At 37.5% G+C, this 11,937-nt stretch overlaps 2 protein-coding genes across 2 annotated transcripts; both read right to left on the bottom strand.

The window, feature by feature from the left end:
• Positions 1-1,508: 1,508 nt before the first annotated feature.
• On the bottom strand, positions 1,509-2,465 carry LOC119809962 (olfactory receptor 7G2-like). Its single transcript, XM_038323206.1, has one exon. The coding sequence runs from the start codon at positions 2,445-2,447 to the stop codon at positions 1,509-1,511; it is 939 nt and encodes a 312-aa protein (XP_038179134.1). The 5' UTR covers positions 2,448-2,465.
• A 6,021-nt stretch (positions 2,466-8,486) lies between these two features.
• Positions 8,487-9,443, bottom strand: LOC119809920 (olfactory receptor 7G2-like). The gene has a single exon (XM_038323148.1). The coding sequence runs from the start codon at positions 9,423-9,425 to the stop codon at positions 8,487-8,489; it is 939 nt and encodes a 312-aa protein (XP_038179076.1). The 5' UTR covers positions 9,426-9,443.
• Positions 9,444-11,937: the final 2,494 nt, after the last annotated feature.

Raw genomic sequence — 11,937 nt, 5'->3', positions numbered from 1 at the left:
GTTCCCAGGTGTCCAGAAAGACGCCCCCAGCTAGTTCCTTGGGCAGCTGAGGAGAGGGTGCCAGAAATGTCCAGATCCTATTGCCATACTCATGAATATCTTGCATATCACCATAGAACCTTTACCTGGCATTAGATGGAGAAAATGACAGAGCCCCACATAGGAGCACCGGACTGAGCTCTCAGGGTCCTGATGAGGAGCAAAAGGAGGGAGATCATGAGCAAGGAAGCCAGGACCGCGAGGAGTGCTTGTACCCATTGAGACGGTGGGACAGATCTAACGGGAGACCACCAAGTCCAGTTGGAATGGGACTGATGGAACAGGGGACCAAATCGGACTCTCTGAATGTGGCTAACGGTGGAGGAGGACTGAGAAACCAAGGACAATGGCAATGAACATGAACTCTACAGCATGGATGGGCTCACTGTGAGCCTTGTCAGTTTGGTTGCTCACCTTCCTGGACTTAGGGGGAGCTGGGAGGACCTTGGACTTAACATAGTGAAGGGAACCCTATGGCTCTTTGTCTTTGGAGAGGGGTGGAGTGGGGAATGGGTCAAAGGGGGAGGGGAGGGAAGGGGGAGGAGGAGGGGAGGAGATGGAAATCTTTAATAAAAAAAATGAGGAAAAAAATCTTATCAATAAAATAATGAAGAGTAAGGCAGTTTTAGACAATGGTTTACAGCACTGTTATCTTCATGGATTGCCATATCTACTTCTTTAATTTATAGGCCTGGGTCCAAGATACTGATGGAAGTGTCCAAGAAATGCCCCCCCCACACACAGAGAGAGAGAGAGAGAGAGAGAGAGAGAGAGAGAGAGAGAGAGAGAGAGAGAGAGAGAGAGAGAGAGAGAGAGACTGGCTAAGATTAGAAACTCTTCTTCACAGCCCTTTCTTGGTAACTTGAGCAAAAAAAGAAATGCTGATTAGATGATTAAAACTATGTTTCAATGGCATCTGAAGCAGTGTCTAAGTGTTTAAGAGCTATTGTTATTTTCTGAAAGTTGGTTTACTAAGCACTATTGTTGAGCAATTGGTGACAATCATAGTTTTACTGAAGGAGATCTGAAACCCTCTTCAGGCCTCAGTAGTTAATTTCACACATAAGGCATTCATATATATATATCATATGCATGCTAAGAAAAATAAAATTATAATGGCCTAGAGAAATTGTTAAGTGGTTATACCAATGCCTGTTATACTAGAGGGCCTAGGTTTAATTTTCACTTCATAGGTCCCAAATATTTGTAGCTTTGGTTCCAGGTATCTTACACTCTTCTGGCCTATATGAACACTAGGCATGTATGTGATACACTTACATACACATTCACAAAACACTCAAACACATAAAATATGATAGAATTATATTAAGATTAATTCAGTGTCCAATTTCAAGAAATTAAAATCAAAGAAAGCCAGGTGAACAAAAAAAGTGCCACACTTTTTGACTCAACTGAAATCCTATCACTTTGACTCAATCTAGAAACGCATGTCCAAGATTTACCACAAATCACAGAAGGGAATTTATCCTAACAATAACTTTCTTCAGTGCCTCCTTCATATCCCTGTTCCTCAAACTATAGATAAAGGGATTCATCATTGGAGGAACTATGGAGTACATCACTGAAGCCACTGCAGTCTCCCTTGGTGAATCAATTACCTCTGAGGTAATGTATACTCCAAAACCTGTCCCATAGAACAAGCAAACAACAGATAAATGAGACCCACAAGTGGAAACGGCTTTGTATTTTCCTTCTGATGATGGCATTTTCAATACTGTAGATAGAATGTGGATATAAGAGAAAATTATTCCAAGTAGAGGAATGCCAGCAAAAACAGAAGCTGTAACAAATATCAGAATATTTTTTATTAGGCTACCAGAACAGGCCAGTTTGATGACTTGTGCGATTTCACAGAAGAAGTGGAAGATTTCCAGGTCAGTGCAGAAGGACAAGTGCACTATCATCAGACTATGTAACAGACCATTCACAATGCTAATGAATAGAGAGGTAAGAACCAGAATAATATAAAAGCAGGGGTTCATCACTACTGTGTGTCTTAGAGGGTAACAAATGGCTAGATAACGGTCATAGGCCATTACTCCAAGCAGAAAACACTCAAACAAAATACAAACTGCAACAAAGAGGCCCTGGCTAAGGCAGCCTGCATAAGTGATTCTTTGATCCTGTGTTTGTATGTTCACCAGCATCTTTGGAACTGTGATGCTGACTAAATACATGTAATTAAAATACAGATAACAGAGAAATAAGTACATGGGGGTGTGGAGATGGGAATCACAATAGATAGCCAATATTATAAGAATATTTCCAAAGATTGTGATCAGGTACATGCCTAGGAAAAGGCCAAAGATGAGGGACTCCAGCTCTGTATCATCTGTCAGTCCACGCAGAAAAAATATAAAAGTCACAGATTTGTTTTCAACATCCATGTCATACGTGAATCTTAAGGAGAAAGAGTGGTAAGATGTTACTGAAACACATGAACTCAAGCAGCATTATAAAATGAGATTTGTTAGTAAGCCACCTTATATGTACCTTGGTCTTTCCAATTTAACCATCAGGAATGTTGTGTGAGGAAATCAGTTTGAATTCAACACCAGCCAGCTTATCCCACCTAGTTATGGCTATCTAGTAACTAATCTATGTAAACAATATCCTGCCCAATATCATCACAAGAAGGCATACACATGCCTGAATGCATATTACGAAGTGCTGTATTTGAGAATGGAAATTTTTTTCCTGCTCCAAATGAAATTGCAGCTAACATTACAATAGAATGTGAACAAAAGAACAACACAGATTGTGTTTCAGCAGAAATATTCAGAATAATAAATGATTAACTATGTTGATAATAAGAGTCCAATTGTATAGAATGTTTTTAATCATATTATGTATGTTATTCTGACTTACCACGTTCATTATCTCCTAAAATCCCTTTCCTTGGTTTCTAAAATTTGTTGTAGGATCTATATTTCTTATCTAGTTTCAACAAGAGTAATGTAAGTATCTCACCTGTACATTGCAAAAAGGATCACTATCCCTTAGAACTGCAAAAAGACTATATGAAGGAATAGGTTGAGGTTCCTTATTAAAAATGAATTATGTCTGAACCAAGTCCAAGATATTTCAGGATTTTTCAAGAGTAGGTCACAAGCTGAATGTATTATTCCTTAATCTCTAGAGACTCAAGGTCCAAAGCTCCTCATTAAAACAACTATGTGACAGTTATTCTACACTCAGGAGTTCATCTCTTTAAAAATCAAGACTTGCAGTAATGGAAAGTTTTTGACACTTGTTCTCTGACTCTGAGACCAGCTGAATACAACTGAGTTTTCTTCTACACTTTAGCACTGCATACATAAACTATACCACTGCTCTCAAAAATCATACATTCTTTTTAAGGTTCTTTACAAACTAAAGATTCTTTATGTTTTCTGTGATCTCTTTTAACCAGGATAGTATTCTATTCTTTTTTTTCCAGTTTATTTATTTTTTATTAAAAATTGCCATCTCCTCCCCTCCTCCTCCCCCTTCCCTCCCCTCCCCTCCACCCACACCCCCACTCCCTCCCTCTTGAGACCAAACAGCCATCAGGGTTCTCTACACTATGTTGAGTCCAAGGTCCTCCCAACTCCCCCCAGATCCAGGAAGGTGAGCAACCAAACTGACAAGGCTCACACAGAGCCCGTCCATGTCATAGAGACCAAGCCCATCGCCATTGTCCTTGGCTCCTCGGTCAGCCTCCACCATCAGCCACCCTCAGAGAGTCCGATTTGGTCGCATGTTCCATCAGTCCCAGTCCAAGTGGACTTGGTGGTCTCCCATTAGTTCTGTCCTGCCGTCTCAGTGGGTGAACGCATCCCTCATGGTTCTGACTTTCTTTCTCATGATCTCTCTCCATCCGCTCCTCATCAGAACTTTGGGAGCTCAGTCCGGTGCTCCAATGTGGGGCTCTGTCTCTATCTCCATCCATCGCCAGGTGAAGGTTAAGGCTCACAGTGAGCCCGTCCATGCTGTAGAGTTTACGTTCATTGCCGTTGTCCTTGGTTTCTCAGTCCTCCTCCACCGTACTTTCTTTAAGACTAAGCTTGTGGAGACGTATTGTTTAAATCTGTTTTTTTCATGGAATGTCTTGTTTTTTCCATTGATGATGGATGAAAGCTTTGCCAGGTCTTGGCTTGCATCTGTGGTCTCTTAGTGTCTGCAGCACATCTAACCAAGACCTTCTGGCTTTCATGGTTTCCATTGAGAAGTCAGGTGTAATTCTGATAGGATAACTTTTTTGTTACCTGACGCTTTTCCTTTGTAGCTCTTAATGTTCTTTTTTTATTATGTATGCTTTGTGTTTTAATTATTATATGGTAAGTGGAATTTTTATCCAGTCTATTTGTTATTCTAAAAGATACTTGTACCTTCATAGGCATATCCTTCGTTAGGTTGAGAAAGTTTTCTTCTATGATTTTCTTGAATATTTTTGTGCCTTTGAGCTGGAGTTCTTCTCCATCTTCTACACCTATTATTCTTTGTTTTGGACTTTTCATGGTCTCCCAGATTTCCTAAATGTTTTGTGTTAAGAATTTGTTGGATTTAACCGGGCATGGTGGCTCATGCCTTTAATCCCAGCACTCAGGAGGCAGAGGCAGGTGGATCTCTGAGAGTTTGAGGCCAGCCTGGTCTACAAGAGCTAGTTCCAGGACAGCCTCCAAAAGCCACAGAGAAACCCTGTCTCGAAAAATCAAAAAAAAAAAAAAAGAATTTGTTGGATTTAATGTTTTCTTTGACCAGTGAGTCTATATTCTATATAATATCTTCAGCACCAGACATTCTTTCTTTTATCTCTTGTATTCTGTTTGTTTTACTTGTCTCCATAATTTCTGTTTATTTATCCAGGTTTTCCATATCCATAATTACCTCATTTTGTGTTTTTTTTATTACCTCTATTTCAGTCTTCAAGTCTTGAACTGTTTCCTTCACATGTTCGATTGTTTTTTTCTTGGTTTTCTCTGAGAGATTTATTAATTTCTTCTAATTTTTTGTCTTCTTCATTTCTTTAAGGGAGTTTTTCATTTCCTCTTTAAATGTCTCCATCATTTTTATAAAGTTACATTTAAAGTCATTTTATTCTACTGCTTCAGGATTAGGATGATCAAGTCTTCCTGTTACATAACTACTGGGTTCTGATGTTACCATGCTGCTTTTTAGGTTGTTGGAGGAATTCTTGCATTGGTGCCTACCCATCTCTTCCTTCAAATGAGGCCAGCAGTGTCTTTGTGTCCTGGTACAATCCTTGCAGTGGCTGTTTTTCTTGATCTGCTCTGTATTGTCCATTTCTGTCTCAGAAAGCCTCTGGGGTCTCTATATGCCTGCTTTCTTGGTCTTCTCTCCGGGTTTGCTCTCTTTGTTCTTTCTCTTATTCACTTCAGTCTTGTAGCAAGCTCTTGGTCCCCTCAGCATTATGGCAAGTTCTCAGCTCTTAGGTGGGCTAGTAGCTTGGTGGGGGCAGTGGATGGGATTGGGTTTGGAGGGAGACTAGCTGCAGAAAACTCCCTGCTGACTGTCTAGAAAAGCCTAGCCGTATATGTTCTTTTAATGATTTGTAACAACTGAATTAACTGATCAGAAAATAATTTATTCAATCATTTAGTAACATTTTGTACCTGACTAAAGGTAAAAAGCACCACATGCAAAGATATCCTTTATTTCTCCAGAACATACATAAGAAAATATTAAAATGGACTTAAACCCAGTACTAGAAAAATTAGATGCAAAATTTATACAAACATAAAAAAATGGTCCTTATATTAATGTCACAATATACTGCTAATAGTTAAGAGGAAATGGGTCACTGTTAAACTCAATACAATTATAGACATGGAATCATAAGAAAAAACACAACAATGAATTAAATGTGTTTATTAATTAACAAAACAGTGTCTGAAAAAGCATTTCTGTTATCTCAGCATCTATTACTTACTTGCCTTCCACAGAAACTGAGCCTAACTAGGATTTACAGTTTCATTAAATGTTTTCTAATACAATCTGATGAGTCAAAATCAAAACAACCAAGATTATGTCATAAAATTTGATACAGATTTATAGGATTTATTAGTTACTTTCCTTATTGTTGTGACTAAATATCTAAGAAGATGTTATTTGGGGTTCCTTATTTTAAGGATAGTCTAACATGGAGGAGTGTATGTGACAAAAAAGTACCCACATCTATTCGTAAGTAAGCAGGGAAGGGGGATGGCAACAGTCAGAGTGCTTTCTTCTTTCAGTTTTCCATTTAGTTGAAAACACAAGCCCCCAGGAATATCCTTCAGGGTGAATCTTCCCTCCACAGTTAAAACCCTCTCAATATGCTCTGAAAGGAAAATACATGGTTGCTTCTTAATGTTTCCAAATTCAGTCAAGTTGACAATAAAGTGGATTCATGAGGATGATAGAATGTGTTACACCATGAGCAAATAACACTTTTCAATGAATCAATCTTCAGATACTCATAACCAATGCCAAATATAGAAACACAATGTCTTTCCCTTTGATTACCTTGCCTCATATGTTTTTGTATCTTCTATACATTTGTATTATACTAAAACACATAATTACAGCCGGGCGGTGGTGGCGCACGCCTTTAATCCCAGCACTTGGGAGGCAGAGGCATGCGGATCTCTGTGAGTTCGAGGCCAGCCTGGTCTACAAGAGCTAGGTCCAGGACAGGCTCTAAAAAAGCTGCAGAGAACCCCTGTCTCGAAAAACCAAAAAAAAAAAACAAAAAAAAAAACAAACAAAAAAAAAAAAACAAAAAAAAAAAAACAACAAAAAAAAAAACACATAATTACATTTGATAAATTGATAATATCAACTTCAGCAAGTAGACCTTTTCTCATTCATCATATAAGCAGTAAATAATTCTCATATTGAACAGCAAATGTTAGTTGGGACAAGTGTATACATGCTTGCAGGTATCACATATAGTGTACTAGAGATATGATATCTGGTTTAACCGCTAAAAAATTTATCACCAAGCAGGAGATGGTCTATGCTTCTGTGTCTCTAGCTTCATCCTGAGATACAACGGTTGCATTTTCTCACTCCTCTGGAAACTGAAGAAAAACCCAGTCCAAATATGTGTTCACTGTATGAGGATGATGAACCCTTATTCATTATTTCAGAATATTCTTTAAGTCAGGCATGTGTTTTTTAAAAAGGTATCAATATCATATTTTCAATGTGTAATTTCTTAGAGAGGTACAGTTTTCTTCAGTGATGTTGGCTTTTTTGGATTGCCTGTGTTCCAGTGTATGTCTCTACACTCATGCGTATTCTGGTGTTGCATATGTGGTCAGTGTGTCTAAAACAAGATTGCATGAAGTTTACAATAATAGGAAATGAAGTTCAGGGAAGGCTAGGAGCATATTTAACAGAGAGATATTGAACATGGCTATGAAATTCATAAATAATGTTTAAAAGTTTTAATGCACATTGATGAATTTCAAATATCTCATAATCATCTCAAACTATTTTGTTTACCAACTAATAAAAATATTATCAAGAAAAAATGGAGAGAAAGATACTCTTAGACAATGATTTGCAGCAGTGTTATCTTCACAGATTGCCCATGTCTACATCTTTGATTCACAGACCTAGGTCCAAGATAGCAATTGAATTATACCAAAAAAGAGAACATGAACACACACACACACACACACACACACACACACACAGAGAGAGAGAGAGAGAGAGAGAGAGAGAGAGAGAGAGAGAGAGAGAGAGAGAGAGACATACACAAACACACTGGCTAAAATTAGAAACTCTTATTCACAACTCATTTCTTGATAACTTAAAGGAAATTCTGCTTAGAGGATTTAAACCATGTGTAAATGGGAGCTGAGCAAGGCTCAGTGGTTAAGAGTTCATACTGTTCTCCAGAAGTTAACTTTCTAGAACTATAGTTGAGAAGCTCACAATCAACATAGTTTCTGTTCAAGGAAATCTGAAGCCCTGTTCTGGCCTCAGGTATTAGTTGCAAACATGAGGCATGCATATATATCTGGGTGTGTGCTTGTGTACACACATGCATGTAAGCATGTTATTAAAAGCAGAATTATAATGGGTTAGAAAAATTTTACAGTGGTTATACCAGTGCCTCTTCCTCTAGAGAACCTGGATTTAATTTCTACTTGGCAGGTAACAACATTGATAGCTCTGGCTTCAAGGGATCTGACACTCTTTTGGCTTATATGGACACTATGCATGTATGTGATAGACTTACATACACATAAACAAAACACCCAAAAACAAAGAATGAGATAGAATTACATTAAAATTAAATTCAGTGTTCAATTTCAAGAAATTAGCATCAAAGAAAGCCAGGTGAAAAGAAGAGATACCATACATTTTTGACTCAGCTGCAATTCTGTCTTTTTGACTCACTCTAGAAACGCAAGTCCAAAGTTTACTGCAAATCACAGAAGGGAATTTATCCTAGCGATAACTTTCTTCAGTGCCTCCTTCATATCCCTGTTCCTCAAACTATAGATAAAGGGATTCATCATTGGAGGAACTATGGAGTACATCACTGAAGCCACTGCAGTCTCCCTGGGTGAATCAATTACCTCTGAGGTAATGTATACTCCAAAACCTGTCCCATAGAACAAGCAAACAACAGATAAATGAGACCCACAAGTGGAAAAAGCTTTGTATTTTCCTTCTGATGATGGCATTTTCAATACTGTAGATAGAATGTGGATATAAGAGAAAATTATTCCAAGTAGAGGAATGCCAGCAAAAACAGAAGCTGTAACAAATATCAGAATATTGTTAATGTGGCTGTCAGAACAGGCCAGTTTGATGACTTGTGCGATTTCACAGAAGAAGTGGAAGATTTCCAGGTCAGTGCAGAAGGACAAGTGCACTATCATCAGACTATGTAACAGACCATTCACAATGCTAATGAATAGAGAGATAAGAACCAGAATAATACAGAAGCAGGGGTTCATCAGTACTGTGTGTCTTAGAGGGTAACAAATGGCTAGATAACGGTCATAGGCCATTACTCCAAGCAGAAAACACTCAAAGACGGTACAAACTGCAACAAAGAAGCCCTGGCTAAGGCAGCCTGCATAAGTGATTCTTTGATCCTGTGTTTGTATGTTCACCAGCATCTTTGGAACTGTGATGCTGACTAAATACATGTCATTAAAAGATAGATGACAGAGAAATAAGTACATGGGGGTGTGGAGATGGGAATCACAATAGATAGCCAACATTATAAGAATGTTTCCAAAGATTGTGATCAGGTACATGCCTAGAAAAATGCCAAAGATGAGGGACTCCAGCTCTGTATCATCTGTCAGTCCACGCAGAAAAAATTCAGAAGTCATAGATTTGTTCTCAATGTCCATGATATACGTGAATCTTAAGGAGAAAGAGTGGTAAGAAGTTAGTAAAACACATAAACTACAAGCAACATTAAAATAATATTTGTCAGAAAGCCATCATATATGTGCCTTGGTCTTTACAATTTAACCATCAGGAATGATGTGTGAGGAATCCAGTTTGAGTTCTACACCCACCAGTTTGTCCCATCTAGTTATGGCAATCTAGTTGGTTATCTATACAAAACATCCTGCCCAACAACATTATGGAATGTATACACATGCCTAAATGCATATTAAGAATTGCTGTATTTGAGAATGGGACTTTTTCTGCTCTAAATGAAATTGCAGCCCCAACTAAAATAGAGTAAGAACAAAAGAATGACATAGACTGAGTTTCAGGAAAAAGATTCAAGGTAATCAGTGATGGACTATGATGATAATAGGAACCCAGCTGTGTGGAATCCTTTCTAATCATTCTTTATATGCTGTTCTGACTTGCCAAGTTTATTATCTCCTAAAACATTTTCTTTATTTTCTAGAAGTTAGTTTTAGGGTCTATATTTCTTGTCTAGTTTCAACAAGAATGATGTAAATAACTCACCTGTACAATGCAAATGAAACAACTCTCCCTTAGAAATGCAAATAGACTACATGAAAGAATGGGTGCTTCATTAAAAATGATTTAAGTCTGAACCAAGTCTGAAATATTTCAAGACATTTGAGGTGGTTTGGAGTAGGTCACAAGCTGAATGCATTATTTCTTAATCTCTGGAGACTCAAGGTCCAAAGCTCCTCATTAGAACAACTATATAATTGTTATTCTAAACTCAGGAGTTCCAGTCCTTAAATATCAGTAATGGAAAGTTTGAAACACTTGATTCTCTGACCCTGAGACCAGTTGAATGCAACTGAGTTTCCTCCATCACTTTAGCATTGCAAACATGAACTATACCACTGCCCTCATAATATTCATACATTCCTTTTAAGGTTCTTCAACAAACTGAAGATTTTTTTAATCTTTTCCATTTTCTCTTTTAGCCTGGATCCTATTCTATTTTTTAAAGTATGTTCTATTTATTTATACAAAAGTAAAGCTGCCCAAGTTTTCAATTATCATACAAATTTAAACAAGATTATCTTCACTGTGCATCATAGGTATCATAATTTTATTATAGTAGGGATAATTTTTAATAGCCTCAATAGTTTGGGCATTTTCATATGAACCCTCTGACAGACAACTTGGTTAGCTATAACTCATATATGCACTGAGATTTTATCTGTTGACAAGAACTGACTAGCTTTTGCTCTTTCTCCCGTGTTGTTTGTTGATTCCTTTTAGTTTTCTTTTATATGTGTATATGTTAGGACATTTCACTCTGCTAGGTTTCCATATAACCTCTCAAATATCTGTTACTTTTACCTATCCCTCCCTGTATTCTTTCACTTGCTATCCCATTTGTCCACACACTTCATTTGATCCTCCTGTTCCAGTCCCAAACTTCCCCATGTAGCTGTAACTATCTACTCTATTTTCCCTTTCTTGGGAGTCCTTTTCATTTTCTTTTCCATTTCTTCATACTGAACCTCTATGGTTATTCTGATTGGATCCAACTAATAGTTGTTTTATCTTTGAGATAGTGTATGTACCTTACTCTACTGCTCTTTCAGCCAGCAACCATGATTTCACATTCAACAGCCTGCTTCTCTGACAACAGCCCAGCTGCTCAGGCAGCAGCCCTGGCAGGAAATGATTTTACATATTCACTGTCTCTGATACTTCTACTAAATGTAGCTTTAACTAAATCTCTATCGTGTCATTTATAAATAAGACTTGAGATTCAAAGACTGGGGTGAAAACCTGATAACTCAGAGATGTTCAGCAACACCCATGTAACCTTTCCTGGCTGGCATATCCATCAAACAAAGAGTCACATGACTACAAATTCCTCCCTACTACTTCTGATTAACCTATGTCATCCAAATACCCTCCAGTGCTCTATGATTACTGTCTTTCAACTAGTTGCTAACTCAGTCTCCTGACCCAAGGCTAATTTTTATTTAATTAACACACATACAAACTCAAAGTTCACAGTGTTATTGAATATCTGCCAACATTTCCTCTTTTTGTCTAACTATAAACAAAAGGTTTTAACTCTAATACAGCAATAATATATATATATATATATATATATATATATATATAGAGAGAGAGAGAGAGAGAGAGAGAGAGAGAGAGAGAGAGAGAGAGCAATTATGTAAAGGTTACATTCAGAATATCCAGTTTATTTGTATCTGGCAAATTTAGAGAAACAACTCTATTATGTATCTTTGTTGAGTTCAAAGTTTTGTACTTAATCCACTTTCGATTCTAAATTGTGGTACCAACCCAAAGCTATATCCTTAGACCTTAAAATCTTTTCTTAGAGAAACAGTTTATGCTTTTACTTTTCTCAACATAATACTCTTTGGTCATAAACAGACTATTTTTTGGATGTATCTGAATATCTTCACATGATTTTTCTTCTTTTGGCTATAG

This window comes from Arvicola amphibius, chromosome 3, assembly GCF_903992535.2.
Source record: "Arvicola amphibius chromosome 3, mArvAmp1.2, whole genome shotgun sequence".
Lineage (NCBI taxonomy): Eukaryota > Metazoa > Chordata > Mammalia > Rodentia > Cricetidae > Arvicola > Arvicola amphibius.
The sequence above is the reverse complement of the archived record's forward strand: the minus strand, read 5'-3'. Positions and strand labels throughout refer to the sequence as shown.